Source organism: Lissotriton vulgaris, chromosome 4_1, assembly GCF_964263255.1.
Source record: "Lissotriton vulgaris chromosome 4_1, aLisVul1.2, whole genome shotgun sequence".
Classification (NCBI taxonomy): domain Eukaryota; kingdom Metazoa; phylum Chordata; class Amphibia; order Caudata; family Salamandridae; genus Lissotriton; species Lissotriton vulgaris.
The window spans coordinates 1,953,840,200-1,953,860,441 of record NC_141691.1 but is presented as its reverse complement, the minus strand read 5'-3'; the positions used below and the strand labels follow the sequence as shown (position 1 = coordinate 1,953,860,441).

The following is a 20,242-nucleotide window of genomic DNA, read 5'->3' as shown; positions in this document are numbered from 1 at the left end:
CCAATTTTGGAATCACACACGTCTCAGTCTGGATCTCACAGCTATAGAAATTCTTGCCTTCTAATATTAGACTTCGATCCTCATTTTCCATCTTCAAGAAAGCAATAAACATCAATTATTCAAGGAATTGTAGCTTTTTAGACCCACGCTGAGAGATCCTTTCTGGTAGTGTTTATGTTATTAGTGTTCCTGTTCATTCACTTCCCTGCAAGCATTGAAAGTGAAAACAGATAATGGCCATTGCAGCATTATTACAGCTCTTTCTTCTGATACATGTTAAGCTGTCTCATAATCAATGGATGATCGGGTATATCAGTCATTCACCATTTCTGATTTACCAAAGGATGATGCTTATAATGTATCAAACATGGCTGTGAGGTCACATTATGCTTGTGACAATTTCGAAACATAGAATAGTTAGCCTTGGCCAATGAAACACTAACCACATTTTAATCCTTACGTACAGGAAAAAATATTCGTGCAAAAGCATATGAAAAATGTATATTTCCTCCTTTTAATAAATTAAAAATGCAAGTGAAAATGTATAAAACAAATTACTAGGACAAAAACGCAAAATGTCACTTAGTGACGTTTAACCAAATACCTCAACAATACCATCATCTCCCAGGAACAGATGTCTTGCGTTCCCCTTAAAAAACAAGGCAATATCTGCAGCAGTGTAATCATAGGATTCAAGCCTCCCGCATTTCCAATTATAAAGTGTCCAGTAAGTGGAAAGCACGATGATTAAATCAGATCAAGGAGTAATTATCCACATTCAACACGCTTAAAGAAAACACTTGTGTCCTACTTTCGAATGTAGATCCTAACTTTACATCAGTACAATTGAATTTTAGTAAGATGTTATTTTAAGGAGGATATGTGGCTGCCCTTGCACTCAATGTCATAAACATATCCTCGCTATCTACTGTACAGATTACTTGCTTGTTTTAGTTACATATTGAGGCAAAATTGTGTCAACTTACTCACAGCATTCCTTAATCACCACATATATTTTCTTAAACAAATTATTTCTAACAAAATGTATCAGTCTTAGGGATTACTGACTCTAAGTCTCTGCCTTTTCTCACCTTTAATGATACCATATTGTTTGGGTCAAGTTGCAATACCAAATATAGAGCATTAACATGACTTCTTCATAAATGCAATTTAGTACTGCTGCAAGTAAAATAGTGTATGCTCTTGTCAGTGAAAAAATTACTTTTGCACTTAAGAGAGAAACTAAATTAGGGGAGAACTCACAATCATGGTCCATCTTGATGTTAGGGACCTATGCAAGGTGACAGAGCAAAGGAAGGTATTAACAGCAAATACGAGTCTGTTAGAAACAGCCTAGGGGGTGAGTGGAAAACTATCAGGGCGCTGACTCAGTGAGGAAGTATCTGTGCAGGTGGACCTCAGTAGGATTATAGTTTAAAGTAAGGTGAAACCAACTGATGGCATAGATGACAAGACGCAAAAGGGATGATCATTTACAACTACAATCTGTTTTCAAAATGAGAAAATTGAAGGGAAATGTTCTCTGGATTCAAAATGTTAGTTCACTCCGGAAAGGCTAAGTACTGTATGAACATGCATAATGCACATACCATATGCTAGTCAGTCGTAATAACCTAAATGTTAGTACAAAATAAGCCACAAATTATGAAGGTCATTTTATGGTATGGCAAAAATATGTGTGCAAATCATAAAGCCAGTGAGGATGGCATATTGCAGTTATTTATCTACTATGTTCATAAAACTTGGCTCAGCATGATACCAAACATTTCCTGCTGACAGCTTTTTGTTCCAGCTTTGGCCTTCACACAGTGAAATGTTGAATAATTGCTAGCAGCTTCACTATGCTCATTTACGGAGAATAACACTGAAGGTATCAACTTGAAGAACTGCAGAACCTTCCAAATACCCTTATACACATCACATTGCACACAAAAAGGACAAACTTGCAAAATAAAAGTAATAAGCAATGTTTTTGCATATTCAAGAAAAGATAATATCATAGAGAGCCAATTGTGGCTCAAAAAGGAAAAACAGAGTGAGAACAGAGTGTTCAAAGATAAACAATCTGATTTTGACTGATTGTTGTAATAAATGCTAAGACCATACGAGTATGATACAAATTATTTGAAAGGAGGACACATTTTGCAAACTATTCCTTATAAAAACTATCAGCATGATTTTCTCTGCAAAATGTTTACCCGCTGCACAGTCCAAGGAATTCACTTAATACATTTGTTTGCAAATACCTACAGAGATTTTTACAAAATCTGATATCAACCTTTCTTCATATTTTGGCAGGTCTACGATGTGTAGCCCTATACTCTCCCTCCAACAAATATGTGTATTTGCAAAGCTCCAGTCAATTTTAAAATGTGTTCAAAGGAATCTTAAGACGATCTAGCTTTTTAAGATGTGAGCATTCTCCAAAATAAACACTAACCTAGTGATTGCCTACAGCCTCATTATGTTGCAGCCATTTGAATTACACCTCCTATAGTGAAATCTAGGATTTGCTTAAAGCAAAAATAAACTGGCAACACACATTTAAAATATTTGATAAAAGGCAAGAACATACATCTAAAGTATGCATATTCTTCTCTCTGGCTAACCAGAAAACAGCATACACAGAAAAAACCCAGCATGTCATGTGACAATTATCACACTTAACAGTGCATTAAAGAATCTATCAAAGCTTCAGCATATTTTACTTCATAAAAGTAATTTTAGTCATACTAAATGGTTTAATATGTGCATATCGTATTGAAATGTCAGATTACTTAAAATACAGAATTACTAGAACTAATGCCTATTTTTTAGAAATAAAAATATACTGTTTTATATATGTATATACATCTTTCAATTTATACATTTGAATGTCTTAACAAATTCTAAGTATGTTTAATAACTTTCTGACAATAATGCCAGTTTGACCGTGAAACACAACACCGCATTTCTAATATATAAGAAGCCTTATAATATACTGTATAGTAATTTGATAAAATAGTGTTTAAGCATTTCAATAGTTTTGTTTATGAATTTTACACACTTCTTCAATAAGGCCTTAAATGCGTTCAGTAGTATCTTCAGAATGCAACATTCACAATTAATTATCCTAAATAAATATTCATGTAAATAAAATAAAAAACGTCAAGCAATGTCTTTTCTTGAAAGACCTGAAACGTCTTGTGCAATACAGTGTATTTGAAAATTATGAAAAATCAGCAGCCCAAATGTGTTATATTTGCTCCTGATGCAATTACAGGCACTGTATGTGGATTTGAACTCCTGGTCAAGGAAGAAAAACCCAACTACAAATGTCGTCAGAGCAAGTTGGAGACAACTATGAAGGTTGCTTATTACTTTCAAAAATACCAAATACATACATTCTTTTTTAAAGTATTCTACAAATTCAAGTAAATTCATACAAAACTGAGTTCTTTTGAAGTACATGTATGCAGCTTTCACTTGAATGGTCATATTGCAGCAAGATTTTGCCTGTGCATGTGCAAGGCTGGTCAATTATTGCCATACTGGTCGTGAGTAGCAAACTGAAGGGAACAAATAGTGGCCTCCATTAGCCTCCACAGCATGTCAGGTGCAGTTGAAACATATCAGCGGAAGAATTCATGCAATACCCAGGTAAATTACTTGCATGCATCTCCACATACATTCTTTATTAGTTCTCTGGAGAATGTCAAAGAAGTTCACAAAATGAAGTGTTCCCACCACCTGAATGACGAGCTTTGGTACAGACGAAGGATGCAAATATTCTTTAACTAAAACCAAATTTCCTTTGTTTTTGTCGCTGAGTAAAACAATTGTTTTCCGGTCCTCAATCTAGTTTTGTACATGGTAAAACACACAGGCCAGTGAAGAGAATATATCCCAAAAACGTATGTGTGGTGTAAAGATCGCAATGAATACTTGTCAAGGATTGTTTTTTTCTTTAAGCTGGTCCAATAGTTGAACAAAGTTTATATTTATGCATGTGAGATATAACAAATATTACTTCTGGTACAGCACCAAAAGTAAAAAAGTATTTAATGCAGAATTTAGCATTACTTTTTTTAATTGAGACTGTTTGTTTTTTGTCTGTTAATGGTATGTACTTTCAGACAGTATCTGTATCTGTAGTGGTGTAATTGACAGAAAAATGTCCTATAATCCCACTGCGCTATTTTTAGGGATGGTGGCATGTTGACAGAAAATGAGGGAAATCTAATAAAGAAAGTATACTGGGTGTGACTCTTTGGTTTATGGCAATATATTATATAAAAATATATTTAAATAAATGGGTATACGTACATCTTACAATGTTATTTTGTACACATCCCAACTCTAATAGAGCAATGGTATAGAAACATGCTCAAATGGTAACAGTGTTAAGACTACTAATATATTTAAATAGTGGTGGTCGTGGCCGCAAATTCAACAACAATCAGAGCCTGCTATGAAATGAACAACTTAGGAGGGCTTAACAAGAGCTTAGAAGTTGAGTCCCGTACACACACCTTTGTTTGAGGTCAGGGCTTGTGGCGATATAATTGTATCTGTGTTCCCAGAGTGCTGCACTGCTAACCAGGTCTTAAGTGCACTAACTCAAGAGCTTAACTAAGCCTTACTGGTATGCTCACTAATAGAATCAGGGGGCAAATTTACTTTTTAAACTGAGCCTGAACTGAATTACACAATCTATATTGGCATTTTATGCAGTCTCAAATTTCAGGTATCTGTATAAGAGCAGTGAAGAGCACCTGTGATGCTGAAATGAAGTTCATATTTCCATGTCTCTTGTGAGAAGACTGCATAATTTATGCAAGATGTTCTCTCATATGCTATTGCCTCTTCCCTTCGTGAACAGCAAGATTGCTATGCACATGAACAAAATTTCATATTGAATGGAAAGAAAAGAGTTAATGCAACATGTAACTATAATATGTCAATATTTCGTTGTTGAGTGCTTGTGAGCAGACTGCACAAGTGGCTTACAATTTTTAGTACAAGCATATTATGCTGTTGTACAAGTCTGAAGACGGAGACTATCATTTGGGACTGGGCAGGCGACTGTTTTTGGCACAACATCTTAAAAATTAAGCCTCTCCATATGTTCTACAGTAATGACAATTACACCAAATACCTTGATGATTTACTGTTCCATACCATGTAACACCTTCTTAGATGTTTTGTACACTTAACGACATCTGACTATCCATACTTTTGCATAATAGTAAACGTAAAGGAAGGTCTTGGGCACACACAGTGCTCAAATATTGGGCTGTGATGCTAAGTTCTATTGGTTTCCAGCCAACCAGAAAAAGACAAGATACATCACAAGATGTAAAATAGAAGTAAAACGTGAGAAACAGTGACCAGAATGCTTGCCATCTGCCTGGACAGGGTAACATAAATTAACTACTGTATCTATGATATACGCAATGATTTATTTAGAGTTTCCACGTGAGCAAAAGCGAACAAAAACAGAAAGAAAATGAAATCATCTCTAAGATAGAAAGCTATGGCCTATGCATTTAGTCGGCGTGTTTTAGCTGAAATAACTAAGAATTTTCTGCCTACGCTACGAAAGTTAAGAACATAAAGCACAATTTCCTCTGACCATTCCTGCCAAGTAACACTAAAATGTCAAATTTTCTACCACTCTATGAAATCTATAAAGAGTCCAAGATTTTCAGTTACCAATTCTATTTTCTAACACCTCTTCTCACTCTGTGCCGCAGGGAAACAAATGAATTATATTGGAGCTTTTTATAGCGGACCTTCTACAAACAAGGTCCATAGTAAGCCACAATTCAAATATATGCAAAAACATTATTTGCAAATCATGTGTGTGTGTGTGTGCATGCATACGTGGGATTATATAACTGTAAACCATCGCTGGTTTTGCTAAAGTCTTGCCTGCCCGATTTTAAATGAGAGATGCTAATGTTGGAACACGACAAAGCGTTGCTGGGTTCCTGACAGTAGACTTATCTCATGGTTAGAAAGTTCCATTGAGTTTGTCTACATGTGCAGTTGTAGCCAATTCAAGCTGAAATCCAAACTAGTTCTTTTGAAAAGTATACAGCATTTCACCATGCCTGTGAAAAGTCAAAACTCTAATGTAGATATTCGGCAGTATGACAGTGGTAATCATACCAAGTAATATCACCACCAAAATAGTTACCTTTGTGGAATGTGAAAAAATATTTTCACTTTGCTTACCAGGTAATTTCTGTACCTTATGTTTTGTCACCCCATCTGAATGACATGCAGAATGAACAAGGGTGTCTGTTCAATTACAGAAGCTTTGCATGGAACCCAAATGTATTTTGTTGGTTCTGATAAGAAAATGAACAAAGAGTTCAGAAATTACAGCATAGTCAAAGAGTTTACACAAAATTCAATTATTATATTTTTGAATACCTTCTCAATATGACCATAGAACTAACTGAGCCCCGTTGATAATGCAGCAAAGAGAAAGCACCATGTTTTCAGTAATTTAAGCGACAATATTTCCAAAGGTTCAGACATTCTTCTATTCCCACCCTAAAGCATGTTCCCTCCTCCCCTTTCATGCACCCTAATGTGTTTGGAATGTGAGTGGATCAGGATAAGAGCATTTCAGACTGTGGACTCGCTTTCTGCATCAGGCAGGGCTAGCACTTTTTGAGGAATCCTTAACACCGTCGGTCTCTCAGGGCTTGTACTGCTGGCAATGGCTGTCTCTGGCGTGCCTTGATCTTTGGGTTCTTCCTTTGAATCTTCTCCAGTTTCTGGGTAAATTACCAGGAACAAGGCTGTCAAAAACCCCAGGAATGATCCCACAGATGCCACCAATGGAATGACTCGAACAGTTCCAACGAGGTCTACCACTCCTCCAAGGGCTGATGCCACCAGAATCTGAGAAATGTAAACCTGGCAGGAAAGGATTGCGCAGTCGATTCCAAATCCTCGCTTCGAACTTCCAGGGCTATGATGAATGTACTAAAAAAAAGAGAAATGTGCCATGATTAAACAAGAGAACTGTGCATCCAATTCTAAAAATTGAGACAGAGTTTAGCAACTATTTGCATTGATATCTAATTTCTGCTTGCTGACAACCTTTACACTATTATGAGGCAATAATTCAGATTTTGTACTGAAATTGAGGCTGTATTCTCTAGTTAAAGGGCCTGATTTAGAGCCTGGTGGATAAATATTTCATCACAAACATGACGGATACCCCATCCACCTAACTACAAATGATTATATCCAAATGCACTTGTAATAAATAAGGCGGTGGCAATATCCATTACGTCTGTGACTGAGTACCTTCAAGCCAGACTCTAAATTCGACCAAGTCTCTTCACTGCTATTTCTTTTAGCCAATAATTTGACTGCAACATTTGAATTATCGGTCCGAAATTGGAGGCTGGTAAGTTAAGGTAGGATATTGTTGGTGGGTTTTATTTGCCTTTTCCCAACCCAAATATTCTCAGTCCTTGGCTTGTATAGCTTTTCTGAAGGACATTTTATTAGTTCAAAACTAGTCCACGCCCACTTACACATGGTTGCAGAGCTGCTAACTGTTCAAAAGCAGCCTGTATTTACCTGAACCTTGTAAAAAACGTATGAAAAATCACATATATTAAGCTCACTTTAATTTACTGAAACCTACTTCTAACCGTTGTAAATATAACTTTTTTATGTCATTTAAAGCTAGAAGCATCAATATTAACTATTCTTTGGAAACGTATTTATTTGTATTAATCAGTACTGTTCTGCAGAGTACTACTATTGTACTTATGTATAAATAACCACATTACAGTTAATTAAAATAAAACTTTGAAAATGACTCAAAAACTATGCATGAAGTCCATAATACCCATTAATACTACACTACAATAAACTGACTGCATCTGCCACAGAATGTGTTCAGCAACGAACAAAAGCCTCAAAACCCACATTCTTGTTGGGGCTAAGGTGATAGAAATAACGAGCACTGGCAAAGTCGATATGTTTCAGCGGTTTATGTGATTTTATAGAAAAATGATTACATGAAAACCCATTACTGTTAAACCATTTAACCTAAACTGTTAAGTGGAAATTTGCAGGAAGAATTGCATTTAAGATTTGGCCTTTTGCCTACTGTTTTTTTAAGGTGTGAATGCAATGGTTGCATGTATTACTTAGATTTCTGTCCGATGCATTTATTTCCGTGCTTTATTTCAGGGGACAATACTTCGGATTCATATCTTTTACACTGCCAGACAATTACTTCGGAAATTTTTTATTTGCGGACTCCTCACTGCCAATAAACACCATCAATCCCCTATCCATTCACAACCCCTGCACACCATTCACCTCTGCCCTCTGAAAATCCATCACTACACCTAAACAGAGAGGCAGAATACCACATGTTGCGTGGTTCCTGAAACTTTAACAAGGAGAGAAGACATTGGGAGGTAAGATTCACTCCCTGTTGATTGCTCTTATTCCCGCAGACAGGTGCTCCAAAAAGTCAATGCTTGGGATGAAGTTGAAAGTCCGAGAAGTAGCAGAAGTAAATAAAACCAACAGTGCAGCCTCCCACCATCAGCATTCACAAAAAAGTTACACAATGAACTCAGCATCATATCAGGAAGCTTTGACCAGTTGGAAGGCAGGCAGGGGGAGGGGCACCAGTGAAGTTGAGAATCATTTCCAGTGATTCCTCTGCCAGGTCTCACTGGAGGGCTAGATCTATCGAAATCTATCAAGACTTCTCACCAACTTCACAGCTCCAAGAAAAAGGAGAAACAAAACCCTTTTTCTTCAGAGTCATCTTTATCTGCTCATCGGCGCTTTCCGTAAGGGAAGGAGACCGCCCTCATGCCTCTTGCACTGACCAATCTATAAAGCATAAATCCTCTTCAAAATCCCTCTCGACTACGTCCTGCCCATCAACACCAAGATCTTTGACGACCACTAGCACTACCATCTCGTCATCGAGACAAGGACAGCTGCCATCAGCACTTCCATCTTGTCAACGAAGATCCAAGCGTCTATGAAGTTCCTATCAATGCCCTTGTTGACATCACTGCTTTCGACGATGGTTCCGACGACGCTCCCGTCAACAAAGGCCTCATCGGGAGGAGGAGCCAAGCTGGCGACCAAGATGGCCGCTTAGGCTCCCGATCCGCAGACCTTCTCATCCTGCTACAAGATCCTGCCAGTTATCATATGCCTATGCAACTCTCCCGGGTAGACGAAACGAAATAATGCTACACCGAGTGACCCCGAAAGTTCCACCTGCTTCAAGAACAGAGAAACGTCGCCTTGCAGTTTGCGGCCTACATTAGCATTGAAGCCGGGGCCTCGAGTAAGAATGCAGCCGGCTTCTAGTTGAACAACATCGGCCATAAGAGTTCGGGAGGAGCCGGTCCACCGGAATGGAAGTAAATTTGGTCCGATTTCAACATCAAACATCTGTATGGATTAGCGCCGAAGTGGGGCACCTCAATGACACTGCGGATGCAAGCTGAATAATTGGTTGTCGGAGCCCGGAATATAAACGTCTTGGTACCGTCTAAACAGCGACCCGATGGTTTCGGGCATATCCTGAAGACAGCTCTGCAATATCCTTGCATGCAGAGGGGTTGGAACGCGTGTCTTCGCTTCTGATTCTACTGGGTCTATCCCGAAGGGCCCAAGGATAGACCGTGAACGAAACAGGCAAAATGGCGCTCAATATCGGCCTTCGTGTGAATCGGACCCGATCCTCCGAGAGGTCTGGGAAAATTCGAACGGATGACCTGGGATGACGAATCATATCTAAGGGATCTCCGAGACCGGACCAGAATTTCCCTATCGAGGGGGAGCAACTAGTGCTGACCAGGGTTGAACCTACGCTTGGGGCTATAATGGCGGCGATCGAGGGTCTTCATCTCTCCCTGAATTGGAAAGCCCAAGCCTTGGAGCACAAATTGGACGCCGTGGCTTTTGGACTGGGAAATAGTGACATAGCTTTTGTTCAATTCAATGACACTGCGGAAGTAACAACATCCACACCACCCGGACTGATGGCGGCCAGCAACCCCATAAAACGAGTGATGTGAGAGACCCTGGATTGCAAATTAGCTAATGCCCGTGTATTGGAGGTCCCGGTCGTGTCAGTGCTCACAATATTGTTATCGACTGATGGTAAATCGCACCAGGCAATGTATCTGATGACTCATGTGATGACTCAGGAGTGGCTCGACGGGGTGGCCCTTTCTCCCTTTCCAAACTCAGTGCACCTGGACTTTAAACAACATCCGTGGTTCTTATCAACAAAGATGGAACCCAGTGACAATGAGATTGAGAAAGCCCAGCTATTTCCGGCTCGCTACTGTTCTTTCGAATTTTTCAAGATGGCAGCTGTTCGGTTGAAGAACATTTGTGTACCTGATCGAGCGGGTCAAGGCTGAGAACGGCCTATTGTTTCAAGACTTTTATTCAAATGGTGGCAGTGTGGGGTTCACTCTATGATGTTGGTACCGGGAGGCAGTGTAGGCGATTAATGTATCCCCCAATTTTCACTTGATAGTGAAATGATAATATATCCGTAATAGGGGGAGGCTTAGAACTAGCGGGGGGAGAGGCCGGGAGCCTGTTGGAAGGCCCTCCTCCACTTCCTTCTTTTAGTATTTGTAGATTGGATGGGGCGACAGGCACACTGCTAGTTGGGGTCAGGCGTAAGCTACATGCAGGGGTGCAGGGTGGGGGGTGGGGTGTTGCGTGCGTCGCGTTTTTGTATTTTATTTTCTTTTTTTATTTACTGGATATCCTGACTCTGTTTTCAGTATTAAGGTGCTAATGCGAGCTCTATTATTTTGATTTGTCCATTTTTGCATAAAAGTGTCTGTACTTTATCCTGTTTACGATTTTAGTACCGAGGGGCGCAATGATCATTGATATCCTGATTTTGTGGGTGGAGGGGCCTGTGGGCAGCACGCATTGATATAGGCTAACTCAGCTAGTTTTATAATACTGATTTGTCAAATGCGTGTTAGAGTTTCAGTGTCCTGCTTCAACGGCTGCCGATATTGCGACCTTTCAATTGTTTGATTCCTTGTATGTTTTGGACTGCATTGCACTTGATACGCTCTTATTGTTTTTCGTTTTTTGTAACAATAGAAAGATTTACAAAAAAAACAAACAGGCGCCATCGAAAACTATCCCGATTACAAGTGCTCCATCGACGTGGACCATGGCAATGCCTCCAATGATAACACGCCTTCGTCAATGACAATACAAATTTCTAAGATCTCCAGAACCTCTCTCTTAGTCACCTCACCTAACAAGAACCCTGCCTCCAAGACATCTACTGGACGTTGTGGAGTATGATGATGACAGTGGCCTCTGGCACAGTTCACAGCCCTTAAGAGCTGAATGTAAAGTGTCAGGAGGAAAATGAAGACTATGAAGAGGAAGAGCTTTGCTACAACTTATCCTCTACCTTCAAGGTACTACGAGCCACGAGGATACTATTCCGACCCTCCACCTAAGCTGGGACACTTCACATCTTCCTGCTTCTGTGGTACAGGATCTCCAGGCCACGCTCTCTGACTATCAGAGGGGGTTTACTCAGCACACTGATGAACAGTCTACGGTGCCACCACCACCTGCTACCCCTCTGGCTCCACCACACCTTCCCCCGTCAGTTTCACCTAGGATGACACCTGTGTCCCATGTAGCAGTACCACCAAGGTATGATCCATTATCCTCTGATGTTGAGAGGGAAGAGGGTGAATTTCCGGACACTAACCACCTCTAGATGAAAGTGACAACTACATGATTCCAACTCTGTCCTCCAAGATATCAGAGGTTTCCATAACCTCATGGAGAGAGCAACAATCAGGTTTCATCTCCCTATGTTGGTGAAGCAGTATGACTGCTTCCTCTTCGATTTCAAAGAGCAGGCCAGAAGATTGGTACACTCTATACCGATCGTGGACTACATTTGGCAGGTGGGAGTAAAGGTCATGTAAAACAAGGCTACTGTAGCAGCTGTACGTCTTCACATCAACAAAAAGTATAGAGCGCCTGAGTACTCCCTATCAGGAGGCACAACTGATGTCTAAAAGCTCATCTACTCTCCATTTCCTTGCCACCTGACAAGGAGGGGTATAGTCTTGATAACATTGGGAAGAGATTTTCAACCATGTCTGTAATTAAGGTGCGTGCAGCCAACTCCCTCGCCAATCTAGGATGCTACAATCGCCAGATATTGGTGCCATCAGCGACAACATTTCTGAGGGTAGCCGGACAGAAGCAAGGAAGATCTTGTTGGAGGGCAAACGAACATCGTAGGAAATTATAGACTGAGCCATGGCCATCGCCTGCACAGGCTTCTGTCAGCAAGCTGATGCAGCTGTCTTACGGCGCCAAAGGTGGATAAAGCCAACCTCGTTGGACATGGCTTACGACAGAAACACACTATTTGGCAAGGACATCACTGAAGCTCTCCTTGCCAATAAGATGAACACTGATACTGCTAAATCTCTATGCACTCTCCAATACTGCAAGGTGCCTTTTAGAGGAGCTTGTGGGCATGGTTTCTCTTCATAAAGGGGGGAGATACCGGCACTCACAACAATATCAATCATCCCAGCCACACTACAGGACAGGATACCAGCAGCAATCATATCGGCAATCCCCCTACAACTGGTTTCTATAAACAAGGGCCTCGCAGAAGACCACCTCTTCTGACCAGTGACACCGGTTGCAAACAGTGACCTTCTTCAGGTCCCTGCTTCAACATCCAATCGTCCATGAGTGTGAAAATATCCCATTACCTCCTGCATTGGCAAACCATCACCTCTTGGACCTTGTCACCTATGGCCATACACTGGCGTTTATAGCATGACTCTGCTAATCGTCTCCAAGGGAACAATAGAGAAGGTCCCAGGGTCTCAGAAGGGAAAAGGATTCTACTGCTGTTTTTTTCCTCATTGCAAAATATCAGGGAGTGGAGACCGATCCTGAATCCTAGGAAGCTCAACAAATTCCTAAGCAAGCAATCCTTTCAGATGATAACTCTCTGCAACATCCTTCACCTCAACATCGGAGCAATTATGATATTTCTAGACCTGAAAGACGCTTACTTCCATATGCCCATCCATTTCAAACACTGGAAATATCTTTGTTTGATGGTAGCTGGTACCCAATACCAATTCAAAGTCGTTATCTTCGGTAAAAAGTCTGCAGCTCCTATTTTCACCAAGTGCATGACCCTAGTAGCAGCAGCACTCAGAAAGCAAGGTCAACAGGTATTCCCTTACTGAGACGACTGGCTGCTAAAACCTCAACTACAGGACACGCTGCCAAGGTAACAAAAGCCTACCTAGCTGTTTCTCAAGCTGGGCATCACGGTCAATTGGCGAAAGTCCTACATCATTCCCAGTCAGACCATGGCATTTCTCAGGGGCAATCTCGACGCAATATAGAACAAAGCTTGCATCTCCCGAGACAGACAAACAAGGCTGGCGCTTGGCTCAAAGAATTGCAGAAAACAGTGTGTATCTGTGAGACTGTTCAAGTCGCTCCTAGGCAAGATCTCCTAAGCAATAAAATTGGTCCCCTTAGCGTGCCTCAAGATGAGATCATTACAAGAGGAATTACAGATCCAGTGGATCCTGTCGGAAGGGTCCTTCAGGGACTTGATTTCCATTACTCCTAAGATGTTACCCACGTTGGCATGGTGGTCACACATACCAAATCTCTCTCAAGGCCTCATGTTTCTACCGCTATTGCTGGATTTCATCATCACTAAGGACGCCTCAATGGGAGGCCACCTGCAAGACCTTCAGATTCTGGGAAGGTGGTCGACAAGTCAAAAGTGTCTACACATCAACAGCATGGAGTTCAAAGCCTTTTTTCTCACCCTGCAGGTTTTAATTCCAAGGACCACAAAATCCTTGACAATACATCCAGCATGTATTATATCAACAAACAGGGAGGACCCTGATCTCATGCTATCTCAGGACGCCCAAGAGCTTTGGGATCGGCTCACAGCTCACAAAATATCCTTAAAGGCCAAGCATAAGCATAAGCCCAGCTTCCGGAATCCACAACAATCAATCAATCATCAATCATATCATTTATATAGCGCACTACTCACCCAGAGGGTCTCAAGGCGCTAGAGGAGGGGGGTCCGCTACTGCTCGAACAGCCAGGTCTTGAGTTGCTTCCTGAAGGCGAGGTGGTCCTGGGTCAGGCGGAGGTGGGTCGGTAGGAAGTTCCATGTCTTGGCGGCGAGGTAGGAGAAGGACCATCCCCCTGTGGTGGCTCTTCGGATGCGGGGGACGGCGGCAAGGGCGTGGCCGGTCGATCGGAGCTGGCGTTTGGGAGCGTAGAAGTTGAGGCGGCTGTTGAGGTATCCTGGGCCTTGGTTGTGTAGGGCTTTGTGTGCGTGGGTGAGGAGTCGGAAGGTGATTCTCTTGTTGACCGGGAGCCAGTGCAGGTCTCTCAGGTGTCCGGAGATGTGGCTGCGACGGGGGATGTCCAGGATGAGTCGTGCTGAGGCGTTCTGGATCCGCTGGAGTCACTTCTGGAGTTTGGCGGTTGTTCCGGCGTAGAGGGAGTTGCCGTAATCCAGACGGCTGGTGACGAGGGCCTGGGTGACCATCTTCCTGGTCTCGGTGGGGATCCACCGGAAGATCTTACGTAGCATGGGCAGGATGTTGAAGCACGATGAGGAGACGGCGTTGACTTGTCTCGTCATGGAGAGGGAGGAGTCCAAGATGAAGCACAGGTTGCGTGCGTGGTCTGTTGGTTTGGGTGCGCTGCCTAGGGTGGGGGGCCACCAGGAGTCGTCCCAGGCGGAGGGTGAGGATCCCAGGATGAGGACTTCAGTCTTGTCCGAGTTCAGTTTCAGGCGGCTGTTCTTCATCCATTCGGCTACCTCTTTCATCCCTTCGTGAAGGTTGGCTCTGGCGGTGGCGGTGTCGTTGGTTAGGGAGAGGATCAGCTGGGTGTCGTCGGCGTAGGAGATGATGTTGAGGTTGTGATGACGTGCGATGTCTGCGAGGGGGCTCATGTAGACGTTGAAGAGGGTTGGGCTGAGCGAGGAGCCTTGAGGAACGCCGCAGATGACTTCGGTGGCTTCAGATCTGAACGGAGGGAGGCGGCTCTGTGTCCTTCCGGCGAGGAAGGAGATGATCCACTCCAGTGCCTTCTCCTGGACTCCGACGTTGCTGAGGCGCTGTACTAGGGTACGGTGGCAGACAGTGTCGAAGGCCGCGGAAAGGTCTAGGAGGATGAGGGCCGCTGTTTCTCCATTGTCGAGCAGAGTTTGGATGTCATCGGTGGCTGCGATCAGGGCGGTCTCGGTGCTGTGGTTGGCCCGGAAGCCAGACTGCAAGGGGTCGAGGGATCCGTTCGTCTCGAGGAAGGCGGCCAGCTGCTTGTTGACGGTCTTCTCGATGACTTTTGCAGGAAACGGGAGCAGCGAGACGGGGCGGTAGTTCTTGAGGTCGTTGGGGTCGGCTGATGGCTTCTTGAGTAGGGCGCTGAGTTCGGCGTGCTTCCAGCTCTCCGGGAAGGTAGCGGTGTCGAAGGAGGTGTTGATGATGTCCCGCAGGTGGGGTGCGATGACAGCGTCGGCCTTGTTGAAGACGTGGTGAGGGCATGGGTCAGTCGGAGATCCGGAGTGGATGGAGTTCATCGTGCGGACGGTGTCTTCGGTGGTGATGGGAGTCCAGGCGCGGAGGGTGGTGGTGGGGGGCGATGGTTCGGTCGTGGCGTGCGTTGGTTGAGTGCTGAAGCTGTTGTGTATGTCCGCGATCTTGTTGTGGAAGTAGGAGGCGAGGGAGTTGCATAGGTCTTGCGAAGGGGTGATGTCGTTGTTTCCGGCGTTGGGGTTGGAGAGCTCTTTGACGATGTTGAAGAGTTCCTTGCTGTTGTGTGCGTTGTTGTCCAGTCGTTCCTTGAATGCGGTTTTCTTGGTGGCGTGGATGAGTTGGTGGTGCTTTCGGGTGGCGAGCTTGAGGGCAGCCATGTTGTCCGGAGTTGGGTCTCTGCGCCAGGTTCTCTCGAGTGCTCAGCAGTTCTTCTTGGAGTTCTTGAGTTCGTCGGTGAACCATGGAGCTTTCTTGCTACCGGGTCTGCTAGGTGGGGTCATCAGGGGGGCAAGGTTGTCTGCGCAGTCGCTGATCCACTTCGTGAGGTTGGAGGCCGCCTGGCTTGGGTTCGTTGAGCTGGTGGGAGGGTTCATGCTCAGGGAGGTCGCGAGCTGGTCGGCTGTGATCTTGTTCCAGCTTCTGCGTGCAACCTGTTGCTGGTGGTGGTGGATCGTGGTCCTTCCGAAGCTGAAGTGGACGCAGCTGTGGTCCGTCCAGTGGAGTCCGGTGGCGTGGCTGAAGGCGATGTCCTTGCTGGATGAGAAGATGGGGTAGAGTGTGTGCCGGCGTAGTGGGTGGGGGTGGTGACCAGCTGCTTGAGTCCCAGGTTTGCGATGTTGTCCAGCAGGGTGATGGTGTTACGGTCGTTGTTGTTCTCCAGTTGGAAATTGAGGTCCCCGAGGAGGATGTAGTCAGCGGAGCAGAGGGCGTGCGGGCTGATGAAGTCGGCGATGTCTTCGCTGAATTGTGTGCGTTGTCCCGGGGGTCTGTAGATGAGGGTGCCTCTGAGGGTGGTCTTGGGGTTGATGTGGACCTGGAAGTGCAGGTGCTCGGCGGGTGCGAGGGTGTCGTCGGTGTTGGTCGTGATGCGGATGGTGTTCCTGTGGATGATGGCGATGCCTCCTCCGGTGTGGTTGATGCGGTCCCTTCGGATGATCTTGTAGCCGTCTGGGATGGCGATGGCGATGTCGGGCGCTGAAGAGGCGTTCATCCAGGTTTCCGTGAGGAAGGCGACGTCTGGGGCTGTGGTGTCGAGCAGGTTCCAGAGCTCGACAGCGTGTCTGTGGACGGAGCGGGTGTTGAGCAGGATGCATTTCAGGTGGCTGCTGTTGTTGCTCGCCTTGGTCTTTGTTGGTGCTTGAGTAGTGCAGGTCCGGATGCAGGTGAACTTGCAGGAGGTGCAGCAGAAGGGTCCGTGGGTGCGTCTCGGGGTGGCTCGGTAGCAGCCCGGGAATCGGCCGACGTTGAGTGCGTTGAGGGTGGCGGCGTCGTACATCCGGCGGGCGGGCTGAGGTCTGCGGGGGCCAGGGGTCCTGGCGCTGGGCGCGGTCCAGGCGCGGACTGGCGTAGACGGGCTTGCCTTTGGCGCGCCTTCGGCGCACAATCGGCGCGCCCGCTGCGCGTCAACGCTGAGCGTACGCCACTCTGCCATATGTGGAGAGTGGGGGGGGGGCGGAGCGAGGGAGGGTCAGCTGAGAGGCGGGAACGGGGTGGCGAATGGGAAGGGCGAGGGAAGGGGGCGGGGCCGCAGGGGGGCAGCGGCGGGAAACGGGGCAGGGGCTGGGCGTCCTAATGAGGGGACCAGCGGCCGAGGAAAAAATCACAGGGGGCAAGAGAAAATACGGCAGAAAACGCTGGACACTAACAGAGGAGAGCAAGCAGGTTACAATGAGGCAAAAAGTGGCAAATGATACAAAGAGGCAAAAGCAGTTTCCAAGGAGCCAAAAAGCGGTGAAAGGCAGGGCAGAGCAAGCGGGTTACAAGGAGGCACAGGAGAACCGCAATCCAGGTGGAGCAGAAGCGGTTCCGGCGGTCGGGGGCACAGCTGAGAGCAGTGGCGGCACTTGGGAACGGGCTCACTCATGGGGAGTGTGCACGGTGGGGTGACCGGCCCAGAGGGACAAGGTCACACTTGCGGAGGTCCTCAGCAGGGCCATAGACAGCTGCCACGAGTGGGAACTCGACCACCAGCAGCTGAGCAGGATATTCTCATTGTGGGAAACCAGCGCTAGATCTCTTTGCGATGGAAACCAATACCAAATGCGGGTTCTGCCTCAGTCGATTTATTCTCCCCAGGTCGTGGGGGAACGCTCTTTCGATTTGCTGGTCCGGGACTTATGCTTGCGCTTTTCCCCCATCCCACTGATTCCCAGAGTCCTCACCAAGATGAAGATGGAGCACTGTCATCTCTTGTTGATCATTACCAGGTGGCCCAGACAGTAGTGGTTTTCTGACCTTCTACTCCTATCGGAGACCAAGCCCATTTGCCTTCTACCAACGCCGTCTCTCCTGACGTGGAACAAAGGTCAGATATGTCATCTGGAGCCAGCATCTCTGCACATGCACACATGGCTCCTGCATTCTACAAATTTCGGAATTTGAAAATCAAGCAGGAATGCAGGGATATTCTCTCTAAGTCTGGAGAAGAAGGCTCCAACAAGACTTACATGTTGAAGTGAAGGAGATTCTGTCATTGGTGTCAGCAAGAAACCTACAACTGTTCCACGCTGCTCCTGAGCAGATCTTACCCTATCTTCTCTCCCTAGCCAAGTCAGGCCTGTTATATGCATCAGTCATAGTCCACCTTGCTGCAATCTCAAGGTCCACTCTTCACATGCTTTAGCTCTGTGTTCCACAAGGCTCATTAAACAATTCATGAAAGAACTCTTCAGGGCCTTCCCTCCAGTGCGAGCTCCTCCCCCGGAATGGAATCTTAATGTAGTCCTCTCACAGCTAATGAAGCAGGCTTTCAGGTCTATTCATAGACTGAATTAAGGTTTCTCACATGGAAAGTTGGTATTCTCCTTGCACTCACATCTACCATAAGGGTCAGTGAGATACAGGCCTTTACCACTCAAGAACCTTTTCTTCGCTTCATGGATGGGTTTGTGCTTCTTAGAACAAACCTGATGTTCATTCCAAAGGTTCCTTCTCAATTTCACCTCAATGAGCCTGTCATTCTTTGCACATTTTTCCCTAACCCAGTCAAATCTGCTGTACTGGCTCTTCACACTTTGGATATTAAACAATGCCTCAAATTTTACTTGCAAAGAACTAATAACTTGAAACATGGGAAAGGTGCACCACAAATAAATAGTACCAGAAGAAAACAAGTTACTTACCTGTAACTTTGGTTCCCCAGTATTGCTAACTTTCATAGATTCCCATGCTTTGTATCATTCCCCCGTCGTCGGAATGGGAGCATCAGTAAATAATAAATACCAGTAAGTACAAAAGAGAAAACTAGGCCTAGGCCTCATCTCATTTTGTAGCTTGTCCACCTCTTTTTGCAAAAGAGACCAAAAATTCTGCAACAACCAATCAGAACAGCCTCACCCCTTAGAACCCTCCTGAGAGAGCCTCAGATTTTTCGTAGCCGTTGTGCAACAGCAACTATCTCAGTAAAAGAGGCTGAGCTTTCCCAGGGGAGGAGGGTGAGCACATGGGAATCTATGAAAGTTACCAATACTGGGGAACCAAAGTTACAGGTAAGTAACTTGTTTTCTTGTCCCAGTATTGGAACTTTCATAGATTCCCATGCTTTGTATAAGAGTAGCTAGCAGTAAGTCATGAAATCACGTTTTGTTATACGATTATCGTTACATGTCAACATAGATCTCCTCCTAGGAAACAAATTATAAACACGTTACCACAGAGAAGAATATATACAATCGATACAAAATGTGCAATACAGGAAGGAGGGATTGTAGGGAAAGCTCACCTCTCATTTAAAAAGATTTCTCAGGACTGCTTGACCCACCGCTGCATCTTCCTTCATGGAAGAATCCAAACAGTAGTCCTTCGTGAAGGTGTGGATACTGCTCCATGTAGCTGCTCTACAGATGTCCTTGATAGGTACTCCTGAGAATAGAGCCACTGATGAAGCAACATTACTCGTTGAATGAGCACGAACTCGTCTTTCAAGCGGTTTGCCCGCTTCCTGATGACAATACTGAATCGTATTAGACATCCAACGTGAAATACTGTGCTTTGAAAGCGGAAATCCCTTCCGCGGGGCACTATAAGAGACAAAAAGTTGAGAAGACTTTCTGAATGGTTTTGTTCGTTCCAGAAAAAATTCCAGACACCTCTGAACATCTAAAGAATGCAAAGATCTTTCCGCTGGTGTAGTAGGTCATGGGAAAAAAGACTTCAAAATCACAGGCTCATTCAAATGGAATTCGGATGGGACCTTCCGGATGAATTTTGGATTTGTCCTTAGAATCAGAGCATTTTTCTTGAACTGAAGAAAGGGTTCCACAATCGTTAGCGCTTGAAGCTCACTCATCATCCTGGCTGATGTTAAGGCTAATAGGAGAGCCAGCTTCCATGACACAAATTTTAGATCTGCTCTGTGAATGGGCTCAAACGGAGCTCTCATC

At 44.7% G+C, this 20,242-nt stretch overlaps 1 protein-coding gene across 1 annotated transcript in view; it reads right to left on the bottom strand.

Annotated features, from left to right (window-relative positions):
- Nucleotides 1-489: 489 nt before the first annotated feature.
- SLC45A4 (solute carrier family 45 member 4) overlaps nucleotides 490-20,242 on the bottom strand; it is a 284,173-nt gene continuing 264,420 nt past the window's right edge. The window contains exon 8 of the mRNA XM_086966277.1: nucleotides 490-7,002. Coding sequence (XP_086822403.1) covers nucleotides 6,640-7,002 — 363 coding nt within the window. The 3' untranslated portion in view covers nucleotides 490-6,639. The remainder of the gene's footprint in view (nucleotides 7,003-20,242) is intronic.